This window comes from Haliotis cracherodii, unplaced genomic scaffold (assembly GCF_022045235.1).
Source record: "Haliotis cracherodii isolate W230 unplaced genomic scaffold, xgHalCrac1.p SCAF_30, whole genome shotgun sequence".
In the NCBI taxonomy this organism is placed as follows: Eukaryota; Metazoa; Mollusca; class Gastropoda; order Lepetellida; family Haliotidae; genus Haliotis; species Haliotis cracherodii.
The window spans coordinates 3,831,596-3,853,192 of NW_027266287.1; the positions used below are offsets into that span (position 1 = coordinate 3,831,596).

Consider the following 21,597-nt stretch of genomic DNA (forward strand, 5'->3'; position numbering starts at 1 on the left):
GTATGAAGACGCCGAGAGTGTGAGCAAATCAACAGAATTTGATGTTAGCTGAGGGATATGGGGGTTGAGGGAACATCAAATGGTCGGTCCCTAAGTTCCAGGAAGAGGTGTCCATGTCATTATTGATTCTGAATGATGACATATTTTTACATGTACCTTCTAGCATGGAGATCTCTTGTAGGTGTTTCCAGCAAATGTGATTATATATATATATATTTAAATGCAAATAGGCGCAGCAAATTATTTAACTGATGTAAATATAAGAAAATGCAGAATATTTTTTTAAGAAATGAATCCTTTTACATTTTTTAACCACTTATACATTGTCATGTAAGTTGTACTGTGGGCCTGTGGCCTTACAGTTGATTATGAAAAACTCACTACTGAATGATGACTATTTATGAGGTACGTTGTTTCATTTGGATATATGAAAATAATATGAAGACGAGGAATGGGTCCTGGATTAATTATGGTTATTCTTATTACCATTATGATGTTTCAGCTTTCTATTCTCGGCCGTGTGGTTCATTAGAACATTTTTTTGGTGTGTGAACTTTCATTTAAACATATTTTAACAAACTTAAAATAAAATCACAGTGATTTGAACGAAATAAGATGTCTTCATCGAAAAATACATGTTTGCCAAATTTCAGCTTCACCAGACATGATGTATAAGAGGAGAATTTAAGTTAGAACACGCTGAATGTAAAGAGGTATTTCCACTGCTTATGTACAGGGTTATTGGGGACACAGTGTCAAGCGCCTTTAAAGTAGCCCATCACAAGAGCCCTCTTACACTTGCGCTCTTCACTGTCTCAATTATCATTGCATTATGAGAAATAACAAAGTGTGTACCGATCGCCTGTGAGCATCTTCTTGGAGTCTTAAACTCCTGGATAACCTTTGCTGGATAACACTTTTAGTTGACCCACTATTGCTATACGTGGAGTGAATGAGTAGGTGAGTGAGTGAGTTGGTTGTAACGCCACTTTGAACAGTATTCAAGTTATAATTGGTTCCGAACCCACAATCATAGGTTTCAGGCATATGCCCAGGGGACGCAACTCAACGAACTGCGGTGCCTGAAAACGACTGGGCCACACGTCCCCACGCTGAGATCGTGTAGATCGTGCATATATGAATAGAGAAAGCTGTATTGTTTTTTTACAAGCACTGAGTTGGGTCACAAGAGATTTTACTGTTTTGGGGTTGAATTGCTATGAAAAGTAAGGACACAACAAAGAAATGTCTATGTCTTGGCGAGGGCGTATGAATGTTGTGGAGATAAGCGAGTCGATCGAACTCCGTAATTAAAATCCATTCAAAAGTGGATGGCAAATCCAGTATAACACATTCCTCAACGACAAATAAACGAAGATATTTCCTTTAAGTGTCAGCTAGTTTGACCGAGGATGCGCCACTGCACTAAGCCCATTGTCACCCAAACGCTTCCCAAGTACGAGGTGCCTCAATATGGTCATCTTTTGACTTGTTTTCTTTCACACTTTGATCACATTAGCTACGTGGCTGCTTGGTTACAGAGCGTACGTCGAGTGAAGATGCTCAGGATATATAAGGATTGCACAACTTGCTGTCATTTACGTTGCTTGTTTACCAAGCGTTGCAACTTTATTATCACCTTGATACTGGGCATAGTGCAGATTACGTCGCCTTCATGCATATATTAACCCGGTTATTAACGATTAGTTACACCTTACCAAGAATATGTTCCTTTCATTAAACTCCAACACCACCAAGATTAAATAATGACAAAGCGCTTATGTAAGGTAACGAGAGTACATGCGATGCCATTATGGTTTGTGAAATGAGTGTACTTATAATGTCAGGATAGGTAAAGCGCTGACTCGCGCTGTCCGTACGTACGATATAAACTATCCTTCACAGGAACACATATTCTGTGGTTGATCAAGCAGATCTACTTGCAGATAGGCCCGCCCCACTTAACCGTGAATAACACATGAGTTCCCAATCCCTTGATGCATCTGTATACCAAACTTCATCTAAATGCCTTCGTGTTAAATACAAAGACTAACATGGTGGTCGCTATTGTGGCTAATGGATCTAAGGTGCTAATCGTGACTGTTCCATTGGGGTCCCGACACCTCCACTGAGGTTAGAGCCCTTAGCGGACATGATGGCAGAGGGCACAAACTTGCCAAGATTCTTTAGAGGTGCATACAAGTATTTTATGTTTCACTATGATGATGTAGAAGTATAGGGAATGTGTTGCGTATGCAGGAATTATGCGGGTTGTTTGTAAAAATCAATTTTAAAATAATAAAAAGCGACAAAACCCTTTCTATATTCATAAACAAATCTTTGCGATAAGCGATTCCGACTATGTCAGAGCATGTATTTAAGAATCACTATCAAATAGTGATGATACCAGGTGTTCGCGAGATTGTACGCGTCACAGACACCTGCAAAGGCAATAAGAATGGTGTCATCGCCAACATAATATACATTTAACTTTGAAGAAGGCCAACTCCTTTATGGGGATTTGCGGGAACACCTTGCCAATAATATATATATATATATATATATATATATATATATATATATATATATATATATATATATGTGTGTGTGTGTGTGTGTGTGTGTGTGTGTGTGTGTGTTTGTGTGTGCTGTGTTTGTGTGTGCTGTGTGTGTGTGTGTGGTGTGCAGTGTGTGTGTGTGTGTGTGTGTGTATGTGTGTGTGTGTCACAGTGAAGCCCCATAAGCTATACTGTACAACATAGACTATCATTCTGATGCTCAGTTTGATGCTTAAGCAACAAAATAAAAGTTCTCACTTAAACTTATAAGGTCTACCCACAATTCATGGGCCGACTCTGTAACTAAGCAAAAATGTGTAATTACTCCCCTAATAGTTTGTACTAAAGGTGGCGGTGGGGTAGCCTTGTGGTTAAAGCGTTCACACGTCACGCCGAAGACACAGGTTCGGTTCCCCTCATGGGTGCAATGTGTGAAGCCCATTTCTGGTGTCCCCCGCCGTGATATTGCTGGAATATTGCTAAAAGCGGCATAAAACCATACTCACTCACTCACTAGTTCTCTAATTGCTAGATAAAAGCTGTTATGGAACATTTTATGGAAAACCCGGTATTGGAAAATTTTGGAAAATGACCGCCATTGTTGCCAGATTAAAATCTGCAATGGCCTAAAAGCTAAACTTCTTTCTTCGTGCATGCTCTGACAGTGTGCCAAAGATCATGATTGTAATCATCAAAGGCCCAATCCCCTGAAATATTTGATGGAGCTGACAGACCAATGGGGCATATTTTGCACAGGAATCACTGGTGTAGTGATTTGAAGGCTTTTATCAAAGTGCGATTGCGTCATCAGAAGAGATGCCTTCACTGGTTTATCTTTTCTAGATACAATTTTTTACAACCCGCAGTCACAAATGTGGAATATTGCCGAGTTGGGCGTTAAACAAACAAACAAACAAATACCCAGTAATAATGTAAACATGTTTTTGCAAATGTGTTTTTAACGTGTGCCATAATATTGTTCTGATTGTGTTCGGATCATTTAGTGAATCAGTAGGACCGTAGGAAAATGGGTCTTTGCTCTTTTCAGGTGAAAATATAAATTCATTATCAACAGATTAACATGGTTCCTGACACCCCGAACTCGATATCTAGTCCTTTTTAAGCTAGTATGTTTACATGGAGAAACCGACAATCAGCGACAATATCTATAATTAAATCCTTTCATTTAGCATTACTTGCTCCAGCCTTTGATCATAGACATTGATCGATTGTTCATACCGGGTTAAATAGAGAATCTCACCCGAGTGTCTTTTGATATCAAATATATCAACACGAGTTGATAAAAGGGGAAAAATTCCGAGGCTTGCCACTATATCTACAGTGTAGATATCGCTTGATCTCATCCAAGCGATATCTCCTGTGGGAGCCAGTTTTGGATGATAAAATAACATTTTTCCTCCTACCAGGTTCACCACCGACCACTCAAACATCTCCCTCACACACAGCCACCTCCTCCCCCACACCCAGCCACTGTTTACACAATACAAGGCAAGGTCATATGACCTATACCTGTCAAGCAGTAATCGTTTATGTCTAAATACGCCTTATCATGCTATTGTTAGGCATATCGTTGATGTTTTCATTAGCTTTGCTCCGAATGCGTTAAATCCTACTCGGTTAAACTCGTGAATGGAATATTCCTTAAACGATAATATCCGGGCCATTCACGCGTTGACATGTTTATAAAACCCGGGCCTGTGGGGACACTTTGTATTTATCAAAACGCATGACCTCTGATCTATTACGTTTTATTACTTTGTTGAGGATCATTTTCTCGAAATGCATATTGTCGAAATATTTGTGAAATCAACTTAGGTTTACAACTGCTAATTTAAAATGAAATTTCGCAAAGAAATGATTTTTAAAGCCCAAATTGGATTTGAAACATTTCAAAAAGCTTATATTTCTTAATTAGTTAATGAGATCTAGCTACAAAGTGAAATAAAAAAATGTATTTTGATCCACATTTTTGGAAATATTATGTAGGCGAACCCGAAAACCAAAAAAATGAAATTACTTGCCCTAATTATACAATGTTATTGCAATGGTTGCGATGAAGATATAAGATGATATATACATAGGACGTCTATATCTGAAGATGAATCAGCGCTGGCCAGTTTATGTTCATGGACCCTTATATTCGGTCACATTTATTGTTATATCCGATTACCATACAAGCTGTTTCTCTTTGAATGAATTTGTAGTGTCTATGTAATGCTGTGAGGTTCTACATTGGGGGTATCACCATGAGCAGTTTTCTCTTTATATATATTAAATACAGAATGCTGAGACCGTTTAACTCAACATGCAACTCATTGTTGCAACTTTAGGTGTAACTAGCGACTTCTCATGATGTACAAACTTAGCATTACGTTGCCTTGTACATTTGCTGACTGGTATGTTGTACAGAAACTTTGTTAAAATACATGTTCCCAGTAAATGCTTCATGGCTTAAGGTTGCAAATGGACTTGAGGCTTAAAAAGGGACTATGGTCTGTGATCTGATCCCATTTTCAATTGCATTCACTGCACTTGCTTTACTTGTCATTAGTAAGTGTAAGAACCATTCAATGCACTTGTTTTACTTGTCATTAGTAAGTGTAAGAACAATTCACTGCATATGTTTTACTTGTCATAAGTAAGTGTAAGAACCATTCACTGCACTTGTTTTACTTGTCATTAGTAAGTGTAAGAACCATTCACTACACTTGCGTTACTTGTCATTAGTAAGTGTAAGAACCATTCACTGCACTTGTTTTACTTGTCATTAGTAAGTGTAAGAACCATTCACTGCACTTGTTTTACTTGTCATCAGTAAGTGTAAGAACCATTCACTGCACTTGCTTTACTTGTCATTAGTAAGTGTAAGAACCATTCACTACACTTGTTTTACTTATCATGAGTAAGTGTAAGAACCATTCACTGCACTTGCTTTACTTGTCATTAGTAAGTGTAAGAACCATTCACTGCACTTGCTTTACTTGTCATTAGTAAGTGTAAGAACCATTCACTGCACTTGCTTTACTTGTCATTAGTAAGTGTAAGAACCATTCACTGCACTTGCTTTACTTGTCTTTAGTAAGTGTAAGAACCATTCACTGCACTTGCTTTACTTGTCATTAGTAAGTGTAAGAACCATTCACTGCACTTGCTTTACTTGTCATTAGTAAGTGTAAGAACCATTCACTGCACTTGTTTTACTTGTCATTAGTAAGTGTAAGAACCATTCACTGCACTTGCTTTACTTGTCATTAGTAAGTGTAAGAACCCGTCACTGCACTTGCTTTACTTGTCATTAGTAAGTGTAAGAACCATTCACTGCATATGTTCTTCTTCTCATAAGTAACTACAAGAACCATTCACTACACATATTCAACTTTGAATTTATTTAATGCAAGAATAATTCACTTTTAATTTAAGAAATGTGCCAGCTGTAAACTGGCCAGCAGTCACACATTGTTGATACATTTACTCAATTTATATTAGATTTATCAGTGGTAATACATTTACAACGTGTATGTAAATATTCCACCGGTTACACAAACGTGTAACATTTACAACCAGTGATATATATACTGCCTACAATTTACTTTTTTACATGCAATATATTTATTGCTTGCGTGTTACATTTGTCGCATACATAATTGATACACAATCGATACATAATCGATACATAATTATAACATTTACCACGGGTACTACGTCCACTTCATTTATACAAAATTTACCACCGGTAATATATCCATTTCATTTATACAACATTTACAACAGGTAATATATTCACTTCATTTATACAACATGTGCCACCGGTGATACATCCACTTCAATTATACAACATTTACCACCGGTAATACATCCACTTAATTTATATAACATTTACCACCGGTAATACATCCATTTCATTTATACAACATTTACAACAGGTAATATATTCACTTCATTTATACAACATGTGCCACCGGTGATACATCCACTTCATTTATACAACATTTACCACCAATAATACATTCACTTTATTTACACAACATTTACCATCGATAATACATTCACTTTATCCATTCAACATTTACCACCGGTAATACACCCACTTCATTTATACAACATTTACCACCGGTAATATATTCACAGCATTTTACTTCACCATCGTTAATTCATTCAATGCAATTCATATTTAATAAACGATGAACAGGTATATGCCTCGCACGAAATTCCGAACTACCACATGTTTAATGCATATTCTAAACAATCAATAACTCCCACATCTGGAGCCCCATTGAAGTATAAATGTGTGTCATTTCCCGCGTTGTTGCTACACGTGTTCTTAAAATTGCGAGGTAATAGTTGACGAGGAGACATGGAGACAAGTGCAGAAGTTGGATCGTGTGCATCGGAAGAATTTGACCAAAGCCGACGATGGACAAACAAGCTGAAGTCCACACTTTACAGGAAGAAGTTTCTATACACGGCATGCCTTTTGTTCGCCAACTTTATGTCGGTAAGTCAATTTAAGCTGTTGCACACGAGTTCAAATTACACAAACGCACAATTTGAAATCTTCAAACCTTGTAGATAACATGATATCGGTTTCCCGTACGCGGCTTGCACTGAATTGGTCACAGCTGGCTTGTTTTCGGAGGACGTACCACTTAAATCTGATGTAGGCAACATATTTGCCAGTATGACAAGATAATCGTGTATTCTAATTACAGTAAACTACGGTTATAACGAACTCAAAGGGACTATCATATTAGTTCGTAATAACCGTAGCTCGTTATAAGCATGTATACAGCATATATACATCAAATGGTCGGGACTAAAAATAAGTTGGCTATATCCGTCAGTTCGTTATAAGCGTGTTCGTTATAAACGTAGTCTACTGAGGTAATTTTATCTTTTCCAAATCATCAACATTACATAAAACTTGAAACCTTTATTGGGACCTTGGCGTGTGTCATGGCCATTCAGAGACAAGATATGTACATTCTCCGTATGTTTAAACGAGAAGACTAACTGGGACCTTGACTGTGTCTCTTGGCCATTCAGAGACAGGATATGTACATTCTTCGTATGTTTAAACGAGAAGACTAACTGGGACCTTGACTGTGTGTCACGGCCATTCAGAGACATGATATGTACAATCTCCGTATGTTTAAACGAGGAAACTAACTAGGACCTTGACTGTGTCTCATGGCCATGCAGAGACAGGATATGTACAATCTCCGTATGTTTAAACGAGAACTCTAACTGGGACCTTGACTGTGTATCATGGCCATTCAGAGACAGGATATGTACAATCTCCGTATGTTTAAACGAGGAAACTAACTGGGACTTGCGTGGCCACATGGACGACTGGGAATCGATATTCGATCGGGAACAGTTGATAAGAGTTGTGACTGTACTTGTATGTTAAACTCAAGGTACTTGCTCGTGAAACGACATATGGGTAATATGGTAGTTTCGTTGAATGATAAAGATTCCATGACTAAATATATGTACTATATGTGTTTCCCAAACGATAATCTCCGTGAAGTTAAAGCATATATTACAAATGTAATCGCTGGGATCGATTTAAGCAAGTTCAGATACGTGTTAGCTTTTTTACCAAATGCCTTTGGCCAAACCCTATGACATAACATATTAATGAGAGACAAGGTTCTAAATATCAGGATAAGTATGTATTTTTTATATTTTATTAATGTACTGCTTTACCTGATGCCCTCAAGATAATATATTCCTCTTTTATGAGCCACAACCTCGGTCTAGTATATAGTTAATGTATTGCTGACACCAATGTCGAAGTTATACAGACAACCTGTGAAGATCCGGGTCAGAATAGGTCTTCTGTAATCACTGCATGCCCTAAAGGCGACGACGCGATCGATGCTCATGATGTCAATCACTGGATTATTTGGTCCAGACTCGATTATTTACAGGTCGCCGCCATAGGGCTAGAATATTGCTCATTCGCTTACATTCTTACTCACTCCACGTATGGCAAAAGTGCGTCAACTGAAAGTGCTCCCGATTATCAGATTGAAGCACCTTGCTAACATTACGAGGAACATTTACAATAGGTCAAAGTAGGCATGCAATTTCCATAGTAATCATACCTATATATGAACCTATACCACGGTGTGGACAATATTCATCAGCTATTGTACCCACATAGTCCTGGTATATACACCTACATGTTAAGTTATGTACGATTCGTTTCAATTTGGCTTCCTTACACGTACCGTATCATTTTGTCGATCTCAGTGTTGTTCATAACTGATAATGATTTTAGTACTTTGAAATCTCTCAGGTTGTCCTGTTTATCATGTCATGTTTATAGATCGCCAATAATTTACATTACTTAGACTCAATAATTATCATTTCCCATTGTTTTGGCTACATTTGTGTAAACTGTACAATAGTTTGAAAACTCCTCAATACATTGACAATGGCCTACGATAACACTCGCGTTAAGGGATCGCTATTGCAATATCACAAATTCATCATTCCGATGAAAACAGAACTTGAGAGTACAACAATAGTTTATTTTCGGGTTACAGATCCTTGTGTTCAAGTTATATCAATCATATTGTTCACATGTGTACATATGTCATGCCTTGTTCACCACCCATACTAAAAACGTTTCAGAATGAGGTTTGTTTTTCCTCTCCCTAAATACAAGTTACATATTTACATGACCCCCTCGCCCTAAATAAATAAACAGTAAACGTGTTCAAATGTGTTTAACAAAGTATTTGAACAAATAGAACTGTAATTTTTCCATTCCCCCTCCAGATCTCTCCGGCCTCTAATGACCAGTCTCCCCTAATGACCAGTCTCCCCAGTCTCCCCTAATGACCAGTCTCCCCAGTCTCCCCTAATGACTAGTCTCCCCTAATGACCAGTCTCTCCAGTCTCCCCTAATGACCAGTCACCCCAGTCTCCTCTAATGACCAGTCTCCCCAGTCTCCCCTAATGACCAGTCTCTCCAGTCTCCCCTAATGACCAGTCACCCCAGTCTCCTCTAATGACCAGTCTCCCCAGTCTCCCCTAATGACCAGTCTCCCCTAATGATCAGTCTCCCCTAATGACCAGTCACCCCAGTCTCCCCAAATGACCAGTCGCCCCTAATGACCAGTCACCCCAGTCTCCCCTAATGACCAGTCTCTCCAGTATCCCCTAATGACCAGTCTCTCAAAGCTCTCCTAATGACCAGTCTCCCCTAATGATCAGTCTCCCCAGTCTCCCCTTATGACCAGTCTCTCCAGTTACTGCACTTGCTCTACTTGTCATTAGTAAGTGTAAGAACCATTTACTGCACTTGTTTTACTTGTCATTAGTAAGTGTAAGAACCATTTACTGCATATGTTTTACTTGTCATTAGTAAGTGTAAGAACCATTTACTGCATATGTTTTACTTGTCATTAGTAAGTGTAAGAACAATTCACTGCATATGTTTTACTTGTCATTAGTAAGTGAAAGAACCATTTACTGCATATGTTTTACTTGTCACTAGTAAGTGTAAGAACCATTTACTGCATATGTTTTACCTGTCATTAGTAAGTATAAGAACCATTTACTGCATATGTTTTACTTGTCATTAGTAAGTGTAAGAACCATTTACTGCATATGTTTTACTTGTCACTAGTAAGTGTAAGAACCATTTACTGCATATGTTTTACTTGTCATTAGTAAGTGTAAGAACCATTTACTGCATATGTTTTACTTGTCATTAGTAAGTGTAAGAACCATTTACTGCATATGTTTTACTTGTCATTAGTAAGTGTAAGAACCATTTACTGCATATGTTTTACTTGTCACTAGTAAGTGTAAGAACCATTTACTGCACTTGTTTTACTTGTCATTAGTAAGTGTAAGAACCATTTACTGCATATGTTTTACTTGTCATTAGTAAGTGTAAGAACCATTTACTGCATATGTTTTACTTGTCATTAGTGAGTGTAAGAACCATTTACTGCATATGTTTTACTTGTCATTAGTAAGTGTAAGAACCATTTACTGCATATGTTTTACTTGTCACTAGTAAGTGTAAGAACCATTTACTGCATATGTTTTACTTGTCATTAGTGAGTGTAAGAACATACCCGTCCATATGTCAGTAATCCAGACACCATTGTTGACCAACTACAGTCATTGGTTGATGCAATCTCTCTCCTTTCCGTAACCGTAAAGAAGTCTCGGCTGTGAATGTTAGAATTAGGGCGACTGGTCCCATAGCCCCATGATATTTATACGTGACCCCGAGGTCATATTTCGAAATGAGTCTGTGCTAGGATATCTGCCCATGTGACCATCTCGATTACTAGAAAGATATTTGACTCTGCAATGTTCAACTGCAGACCTTGGCACCATCAATAAGCTGTGGACAGTTGTTTGTTTAACATCTTGTTTCCAAGGCCAACTCATGAAGAATATCCTGTAACATCTCAAAGAAGAAATTATCAAATCGTTTGAAGCAGCAAATATGATATCGCACAATGCTCTTACATGTAGTTAATATGATGTCCACAACACTGGCTCTGTTCAATGGCACACGGACAGTTTTCTGAAGAAATCTTCACTTCAGAATATTCTGTCAGGAAAATCTGAAAATATATTGAATCTTGGAAGTTCTACTATTAAACACTAAAAACATCGTGCCCTGTCACATTTATTTTGTTTTAAAAAATATAACTCAAACTAAAACTAAATTTGTGCTGCATGAAAGGTTTGTGCATGACCATGGTTGACACAAACAACAATTTCTATAAACAAAATCAAAATCATTTGCATTTATTACCGTTGCAATGAACATCATATGGTATATAGACTAACCTTGAGATAGGTAGGTAGGTAGGTAGGTAGGTAGGTATTTTATTCGGTATTTTAGGCCACATGACCCATTGTACAGTTGACACTTTCAGTTTCATTATTTTTGTCAAGTGACATACATGATATATAAAAACTATCTGACAGAACATATGCTTCAACAATCATGGCTAATGAACGTATAACAGCAGAGTTCTTGGATTTTATATGACTGATCACTAACACCTGTTTTTATGCCTATTGTTACACATTGGAATATACTTTTCTCTAAGATGTTCATACTTATCACATACTAATAAAACATGAAATTCATCCTCAATTTCTCCTAATTGACAGATTTTACAGATACCCATTTCAACGTCCCCTTTTTCACATCTACGTCTAAAATTTACACTGAAATTGTGTAATGACACTCTGAATTTACATAATGCCCTAACTAGCGATTTATCATCTAACATACTTATATACTTCTCTGGTTCTATAGCAGATTTGATATCCCTGTAATGACTAAGGAAACGAGAAGAAGATATACTATCGTGGCAGTTTTGACTATACATATAGAGCATAAGAACAATTGGTATCCCCTATATCTTGGGCCACATGAAAATAATAAATATCTGATACTGGAGACCAAATTCGTTTTGCCTTTGTCATCAAGAGCTTTCAGTAGTTTATAACATTGGTAAGGATATCTTTGCGGCTCCAACCTTAGTAATTCTAACCAATATTTTGTCATTCGAAGTTGACTTAATACATGAATGGTATAACGTCCTGTTTCACCTAAAATAGCTTTGTTGGGGGCATATTTTCCAACCATTAAAAAGCGCTTAAAGTCGGAAGCATGTACTTTTTCAATAGCGTCATAATATTTTGCGCCCCATAGTTCTGCTCCATAAAGTACAGTATATGCTGTAGAAAAGGATACATGTATATTTTGCTTGAAAAAAATATAGATAGGTATAATTGCTTTTGATGCTTGCGATGCTAGTTGTTTGCAAGCATTGACCATGATAGTTTAGATGATAGCGTCAAGCTTAAATATTTAACAATTTTTAAGGCGATATTACTATATGTCCATTTTTCCTGTTTGGCAATGATACCTCCATTTCTAAAAACAATTACATTTGTTTTTGACAAATACACTTCCAATCCCCATCTACTGCAAACAGAATGCAATACTTTAAATTATTTCTGTAGACCATGAACAGAGTATGAAAACATTATAATATCATCAGCAAATAGAAGTAACATTAAATCTCTAATATCATGTGTGACAAACACACCATGATGACATTCACGAGCTCATTAATGAAAAAAATAAACAAAAATGTATTTAATATACATCCCTGGGGAACACAACTATATATTAAGAAGCACTGTGTTCTACCAGATTGTGTTTTAAGACAAGCCCTTACCGTTCCGATGAATACATATTTTTTAGAACTAGAAACAAATTCCCATGATATCCTTTGGTATGAAGTAAATATAACTGTTTTTTCTCTATCCACATAATCGAAAGCTTTTCTGAAATCTACAAATGCACAAAAAGCGACCCATAGGTTTACATAAGCTTGCAGTATAAATAGATTGTCAACCGTTGAATAGTTAGTTACAGCTTTTCACATTACATGAACACCTTCCTATCAGCTTAGAGGACGATTGCAAAATTGATTTTATGAGAATTCGTTTCGTTCAGTTTCTAAAAACTCTTCTGATTTCAGGGCTGGATAAATGGGCAGAGAGGGCCTTCACTGTTGGACCTACAGCTCATCACAGGGACGGACTTGTCTCAAGGCTCCGCCTTTTTCACTGCTGCTGCTACTGGCGCTCTGGTTGGAGCCGTTGCTGGTGGAGCCATCTATGACCGGTGTAATAAATACCTGTCGTTGTTCATCTCGATGGCCGGGCATGGACTGACTGTCGCTGTCATACCACTGTGTACGCCCTACTGGCTTATGATTGCCGTGTTCCTAGCACATGAGTTCTTCCTTGGCATATTTAAAACAGGTTTGTGTTTCGCCTCTTTTTAGAACAGAATGGAACTTTATTCACAAGACCCTATCAGCTGCATGAGATATAAACTGCCGGGACAAAGATGGTGGCTAAGACAAAAAAAAAAAAAAGAAAGAATTATTCGATGGTTTGAAACGGGTACCAGAAGCCATGTCACATACATCGTATCAATGATTATCTCACAACAGGCGACTGTTTTCAACCTAGTAACGTTTGAAATTTCTTTGTCAATTCAAAGTATATTTTTCACTCCCAGCAGTATCTATGGATGGCATAAATATATACATGGTGTTAATTTATACGTTGTGAATGAGTATTGCTTTACGCTGCTTTTAGCAATATTCCAGCAACATCACGGCGGGGGACACCAGGAATGGGCTTCACACATTGTACCCATGTCGGGAATCGAACCCGGGTCTTCGGCGTGACGAGCGAACGCTTTAACTACTAGGCTACCCGACCGCACCTAATTTATACGTAGACGTACATACATAATATGTACTTACATACAGATATAGTTTTCAGAGGACGCAGAAATAAGGAGAAAGCATCGGGTATTTATTAGTTGGGTGGGATTTGAATGTTCTCATTATTAGAGCGCACATGTTTTAGAGCTTTCTTAACTTTCCGATTTCGTTTGTGCTGATTGCACACTTGAAGCATACTTGCATTTTCATTATAGTGGGCCAAGAAATAGTGTTTGCAATCATGAAATGAAATAGAAAGCAATGAAACAGAGTTAGAATGCACAGACAGCGAAAATACAGGACACACAAAGACAGAAATGACGTTGTCAGTTTGCAGTCACTGTAACACAACATGACAGGTCTCTATGGATGGAGTGAACATGATCACAATCAATGCCGCGTGTGTCCCGCATTGTGACGCACCTTCAAATACAAGACACACCTGCACACGACGGTTTGTAGACTTCTTTGACGTCAGGTTATGTCATTCGGTGTACGGTGCCATGTATGTACCGAATGACGGTATGTACATGTGCGGTGCTAGGTCGTGTACAAATCAACAATTGACGTTACACATTCTGTCTGGGATTGAAGATGGGGTTTAAGCGTAACGGGCAAAAGCATTAGCCACGAGGCTACCATGTGCGTCTTTGTTAACATTTCTGAACTCCTTGTGCATTGACGAATAGTTTGAGTGTCACTCGTATGCATCCTGTGATCACGCTGCACCTTCATTCCCAATTTGAAAAAAATAATTTTACACGGAATTCAGCTGCACCCATGTCTGTTGCATTTCTAGGATTGTTTTGTGTTTGGCTCCTTTTGGAGTTTGGAGTTTCGTTTGCTCCTTTTCTTTGACTTGGTTGATTGCGAGGCATCGTACCCCAAAATAATCTCAATCAACTAATAAACAACAAACGAACAATTAAACATAATGTAATCATTAATAAATGTAACGTTGAACTGGACATATTTGAAAATTATGTTATTTTACATGCATGTGAAAATTGGCAGTGACCACATTCCTTCTTTTTTACATGTCAATATGTTTTTATTAAATAGCAGATAAAATACGTGTATTCAATTGTATGAACTTATGTTTTCAGGTTGCAATGTGGAACTTGTCCGAGTGTGGGGAGTGGAGAGCAAACCTTATATGCAGGCTTTACATTTCCTATGGTCGTTAGGGGGAATTATCTCCCCTTTTGTCCTTGAACCGTTTTTAGCCGTCAGAAAAAATGGAGGTTATAACATAACACAATCTCCTGTCATGGGGACTGAAAACAGTAAATATTTAGTGCAGGATTTCGTTAGTGCATCAAATATATCATCGAATAATCAGCTGCAGACAAGAATCATTTGGCCTTTTTTGATAACTGGGATTCTAACGATCCTTTCGTCACTACCGTTCTTTATTGTGTTTTTATTTGCAAGACAGGATAAACATAAGGACATTACAAAAGCATTAGATGGGAAGAGACAAGGTAAAAGGTTGTCCAGGAAACTACTCGCTCTGACACTTGGCCTCCTGGGTATATTTTACTTCTTCCTGGATGAGGTTGAAGACTCGTCGGTGTCCTTCCTGGCATCATATGTGGTCAAGCAGTTCAAGTGGACAAAGGTCACTGGAGCAAGAATCACATCGGCGTTTTGGGCAGCATACGCCTTTGGTCGTCTAGCTGCCATCTTCTTCATCACCTATGTATCTCACGTAAAGATATGTGGTTTATTCTTTTTCTTTTTAATCCTAGCTCAGCTTGGCATGATATTCGCCGGAATGTACCTGTCAAAAGTATTCATATGGATCACAGCTTGTGCTGTGGGGTTTTCAATATCAATCAGTTTTCCTGCGATGCTAACATGGATCGAGAAGGACTTTGTGCAACTCTCAGGAAAAATCATGTCCGTGATCTTCATAGCTGTAGGTCTTGGCGGAATGGTCAACCCTCAGATCATTGGTCATCTGATGGAAGTATCCAGTCCTCTCTGGTACAATTATATCCTGACCATTGAGAGTGTTCTGTTGTTCCTCAGTTTCCTGGTGTTAGTGTGGCTGGTGAAGAACGTCCTGAGTAAATACCACTCATCCTACAATGTCACTGCAGATGATATGGAAGAAATTGAGGTACCTCTGAATGACAAGCCAACCCTAGCTTCATAGTAATTGTTCATGAATTATTTAAAGGTTCTATTTGAATTGTTCAATCAATGCTGACTTTACTTGCAGACCGTACACTGCCTTCGCGTTTGACAAAATAGAATAAACATTGAAAGTGATTGTTTCATGTGAATAACTAACGAGCTAGGAGAATTACGGTTTATCTATCTCGAGGGATATAATCTCACAGATTATTTAATTCCTAGTTTCGAGTAAGTTATTCTCCTTTATACCCATAATCATACTGGCTCTCGACCCTATCCAATACTACCTTCGAAATTTCTAACGGCTGTAACCCAAAGAAAATGTATCCCTACACGCAAAAACAAACGACGTTTTCACGACATATCGGATTATGTGAAGTAGCTCGCTATTACCATTCAAATTAAGTATGTTTGTACCACTTACTCTTACACAAGAGATCATGCAAAACGTGAAAAACGTGTTGTTACATCTAATTCAGTAACAATAACAAATGCACGTATATATAATACAAATTTTGTAAATCTCAAAACCGATGTCGCCACGTTCACATTTTGAACTTGAGAGTTAAAAGGCCTGAAATTCAGTGTGTTTCATAGATAATTGCACCAAGAAGTCGTCACTCAATACAAATACATCGGAACTGTTATTGATGATGCATTTAACTTTACAGAAAAATACCAATAGAATTTACAAAATAAATTCAAAACAACGTCTCTACAGTTCACGTAAGCAAACGACTTTTAATGACAGCAATTTTACTCTTGTTCTGTTGTACAAATATTTTGTCAAAGCATCCTGTGTTTCTGCATGCCCAGTTGTTAAGGTTCTCTTTCTCTTTAAAACAAAAACAAATTATCGAAAATCATTAACATTGCCATCAAAATATCTGGAGTCCCTTCAGATAGTCTTCCTTTTTTGGCCAGCGGCAAATTGAATACCTATGTGTCAAAATTGTCACAAACTCTGAACACTTCCTTTATAATGAATATAAACTTTTACCTTCAGGATGCCGCTTTCAGATCCCGGTTTCAGAAGGAACAGAGCATAAAAAGCATTCATTCGATGCAGCATTGCTATTTTACACAAAGAATTGCTATCAGCTTATAATTCATTCAACTAATTTTTATCCCATTTATTAATTTTATTTGTATGCTTAATCTACATTGTCAGTGTTTCTTTTTATGTCATTGTGTAAATATTATGTTCTTAATTCTCTTTGTGTTTGTTTCTTGAACATATGTCACCATATAGCTTCCGGCATCACATCAATTGATTTGTACCAAATTCCCTTTCGGGCAAATAAAGTAGTAGTATTTTTGTTCTAAGCACTTTTTAGTAACAGAGTAAATATGATTGCAGTGGAGAGTCAATGTTGCAAACTCTGGAGTTATTGTTGAAATTCGATTTTGCCAGTGGGTAGTTGACACATAATTATCACTTCATTAGTAGGCATGATTAATTGAGGCATTTTGAAATAGGCGCATATGTTTGCTGCACCTAATGAGCCTTCAACCATTTGTTCATCTGAAATATTTATGGTGCTAAATAGTCTTTTAAGCTTTGTTTTGAGGATCTGGTGATATATTGAAATGATAGTCATATTTTGTCCATGTAGAATGGGGTTTCTCTGGGACCTTGGTCTCTGTCCCCAGCACCCTCACGCGGGGCCATACCCTTTATCAGATTTCTTTTGCCTGTCGACACAGGATTGCTCATTTCCTTTTCGTCGTAGCAAGTAGATCAATAACGATACCCTTTTCAGTATAACTGAGCAATTTACTTGACTCGAGAACTTGCTCCTGTGTGAGGCGAGATGATGTAAAAAGTGGTTTACCTCACCATACAAGTTTATTGCACAACTATAGCGACTAATATAGGTGGCGCAATTCGCACGCCAGAAACCTGTTATTGTATGCTCAATTGTCCTTTCGGGGGCACGGGTGACCCAGTCGTCTAAGGCGCCGCCATTTGCTGTGCAGAGTTGCGTCCCTTGGACACGCCAGCAACCTATGATTGTGGGTTCGAATCCCGGTTGGCTCCGATTATGTTTCTAGGTTTGTCAGCACCATACCCATGCTCGTGGGTTTCACCGAAGTGGAAAACGTTCGAGACCTGCATCACTTCGGGCTTACCTCCCACACTAAGTTGACACGCCGTGATATAACTGGAATAGTGTTAAAAGCGGCGTTTACCCCAACTCACTCACTCAATTGGCTGTTCACCCCGATTATGTTTGTAGGTTTGCGGCACCATACCCCAACTCGTGGGTTTCACGGTAGTGGTAAACGTTTGAAACCTGCACCACTTCAGCTTTTCTCCCACATCACGCTGACACACCGTGATATAGCTGAAATACTGTCTCACCATCTCACTCACTCACTTACCATCAGATAGACATATTTACTTTCAACTTCAAGTGAGTGAGTTAATATTTAACGTCACATCGGTAGTATTTCAGCCATATCGTGACGAGAAGTTATACATTAATGATACATATATTTAGACTTAATAAAAAGCTGTCAACGATGGACAGTACAATAACTAGAATATCACAGATATACTAGTTGAGAATATTAAAAAGCAGTAAGTATTAATGAACAACACAAAATAAAAAATGGGCTAGAGATCGTAAGTCACTGAAGAGTAATCACCATACTAGGGACCATGGGGCCTTATAATACCTTTCCTTCCTGCATTGAACCCGGCATGGAGTCATATCACCCTACAGTCACTGGCGATAATTCACCAGTGAAGCCTAAAGTTAAAATAATGAAAATACTACGTTTAAAGGTCTGGTATGCATTGAAATAGTTTGAATGACGTGGGACTTGTATACCCTCTTAGGGGGACAATAATTTTACGCTACTTCAACCCCCCTCGAGGGCACAGCCACTAACAATCTAAGTTATTAATAAGCACAACCAATATATAAAATAACACATTATGTATATCAAAATTTATGAATTAATTCTATTTCTTTTAAAAGCACAATATTAAATTAATTGAGTGAGTGAGTTCAGTTTAACGCCGCTTTTAACATTGTTCCAGTTATATCGCGGCGTGTCAGCTTAATGTGGGAGGAAAGCCCGAAGTGATGCAGGTCTCAGGCGTTTACCACTTCGGTGAAACCCATGAGCACGGGTATGGTGCTGACAAACCTAGAAACATAATTATGTCGAACCGGGATTCGAACCCACAATCATAGGTTTCTGGAATTATCTGATTTAAAATGAAGAGATTTCTTTTCATGCTGCTTTTGGTATTTTTGGAATTTAGGGACATAGTGAGCCGGAACTAATGATCACTTCCGGTCGGGAAATGGTCACTTCCACAAAGGTCAACATGGACTGACCATTCGAATTCATTTAGTAGATCTGTTATTTAGTGGATCTGTTATTGATTAATCTAGAGAGGTATATGTTCCTGTACCATGATAATACAGGGCTTTGGGAGTTGCTCATAGAGTGCCTGCAAATCATTTTGATGAAGAGTTTATGATGGAGGAAGGTACAAAGAGTACAAAGTGAAAACAATGTGCATGGTCACACGGACAGCCCCAGCTTGAAACTGAGTATTTAGAGTAACAGGGCAGTGGATAACAAGCCTCACAAGCCTCACCAAGATTGAAGTACGTCCAGTGGCTTTAGGTCCTGGAGGAGAAATGTAATGATATAAATTATTATACTGTCTTATGTTGATTTGATCTGTTTGTTTCAAGTAAGTTTCTTGAATACAAAATGCTGATGTATCTTGTATCAGTAATTGTAAGTCGTTAAAATTATAGCAGTTCCACTGAATGATTGAACTTGAGATGCTCATGTTGGTTCAACAGGAGACCTTGAGCGAGAGGAAGGTCCATTCCCTCTGAGTGGGAGTGATGGACTAATCTCCATCTCTAGAGGCTCTATAGGATTATGAACCCCTAAGAGTAGGCCAGTAATTCTGTTTGAATATTCTCAGGAAATAAATGAGTTAGGAGCTAGTAGGAGCTTACTCAAAAAGTTGAGATGCATGTTTTGTTAAAACTTACTGTTATGACATATCAACACTATGTTACATCCTATTTAAGGATGTTGATGAAATGGAAAAGCTTTCAAAATATAAAACCCTTTTAAAATAATGATGACTGCCTCAATACTATTCCATTTTAGGCACGTGTGGGTATATCCCGCACATTCCCACAATCGCCACTACGAAAATGAACATGAAACATTCATGAAAACACTGGAGATGCAACAGTAGAATAATCAGGATGGTCGGTTGATCTACTGTAACAATGTAGGCGTATTGTGCAGCCCACCTGTGTGCGCGTAAGTGTAACATAGTGACTGCACATAACCAACATGCTCTGCACCTAGTCCTCTCTGTGGGCATTGTCTTTGTAGGCTTCAGTGGACCTAACTATCAGTACTCCGTGGGTTTTGTAAAGAAATATTGTCACAACTTTCTCCATGAATGCTTGCGGCTCCTCTGCAGTCTTCTCAATATGTTTATCAACGAACCACAGAGAAAAGGTCTATTTAAAAGTTTAAACAATGTTTCCCCTCATGGCGTAGGTAAAAGCATTTATAATTACCTAATCGAGGCCCGTAGGGATCTCCTCACTTTGCCACCACCTATTGTTCCCAGTATGACAATCAGTCAGGCATGCTAATTGGTTAAACAATAGAAGGCACCAGGGGTCATCTCAAAATTTTGATGTATGATATGCACAAAAAATTCATTATTTTATTCTATATAGCAATTAATATCATATCATGAAAATTAACCTTCTTATATAGCAGGATCTACAAACTGAACGTTGATCGTTAATCAGTAATTAATCAACAAATAAGAAAATTCGCTCACCAATATTGCCAGCGAACACTTTTGACATTAATTGAGGGGGTGAACTCAGTTCAGTATTTGGTGACTTTGATATGGCCCCATGCTTGTATAAACATTGCTACTGTTAATCCCTGGTGGCCTGGTGGCAAAGTGAGGATAAACCGTACACACATGTGTTATAGAAGTCACTCATTCACCCGTCACGATGTGTCCATTGAGGGTAATATGCCCTATACGCTCCGTCAACCTATCAGTGTTGGTAGGTCAAATACGTCTCTCGTGAATTTCTTGAACAGACTTATGCTGGACTCGTCAAAGTGTGACAAGTCCTTCAGTGGTATATAGCTCATAAATGAACGACGCCAGACTGCCGATAATTACATGAATAAAAAAAGAACGCCCTCAGCCAATAACATATAATTTCCCTTGTCAATTAAACAATACTACAGAGTTAATTAATTTGTTTCGGTGAAGCCAGAGGTGCCAAATAATCAATGCCTATTAGAGCTAGAGCTCTAAACCGTTTGAAGTGATATAAGACAACATAAACAGACCGTATTTTAAAATAACTAACTGTGTACATGAAAATGTATCATTGAATGATATATCTTTAAAAATCAACACATAACTAAATGAGAACTTATGAGAAGATTAAAATATATTTTGTGTGTGAACTTTTTAAACTTATATCCCTTGTGATGGAAAAATCACTACAGCCGGCTTCGTCATTGACTTTCATCATTCA

At 37.9% G+C, this 21,597-nt stretch overlaps 1 protein-coding gene across 1 annotated transcript; it reads left to right on the forward strand.

Annotated features, from left to right (window-relative positions):
- Positions 1 to 6,933: 6,933 nt before the first annotated feature.
- LOC139476906 (sodium-dependent glucose transporter 1A-like) lies at positions 6,934 to 16,043 on the forward strand. The gene is made up of 3 exons (XM_071259469.1): positions 6,934 to 7,074; positions 13,124 to 13,409; positions 14,989 to 16,043. The coding sequence occupies exons 1-3, from the start codon at positions 6,934 to 6,936 to the stop codon at positions 16,041 to 16,043; spliced, it is 1,482 nt and encodes a 493-aa protein (XP_071115570.1).
- Positions 16,044 to 21,597: the final 5,554 nt, after the last annotated feature.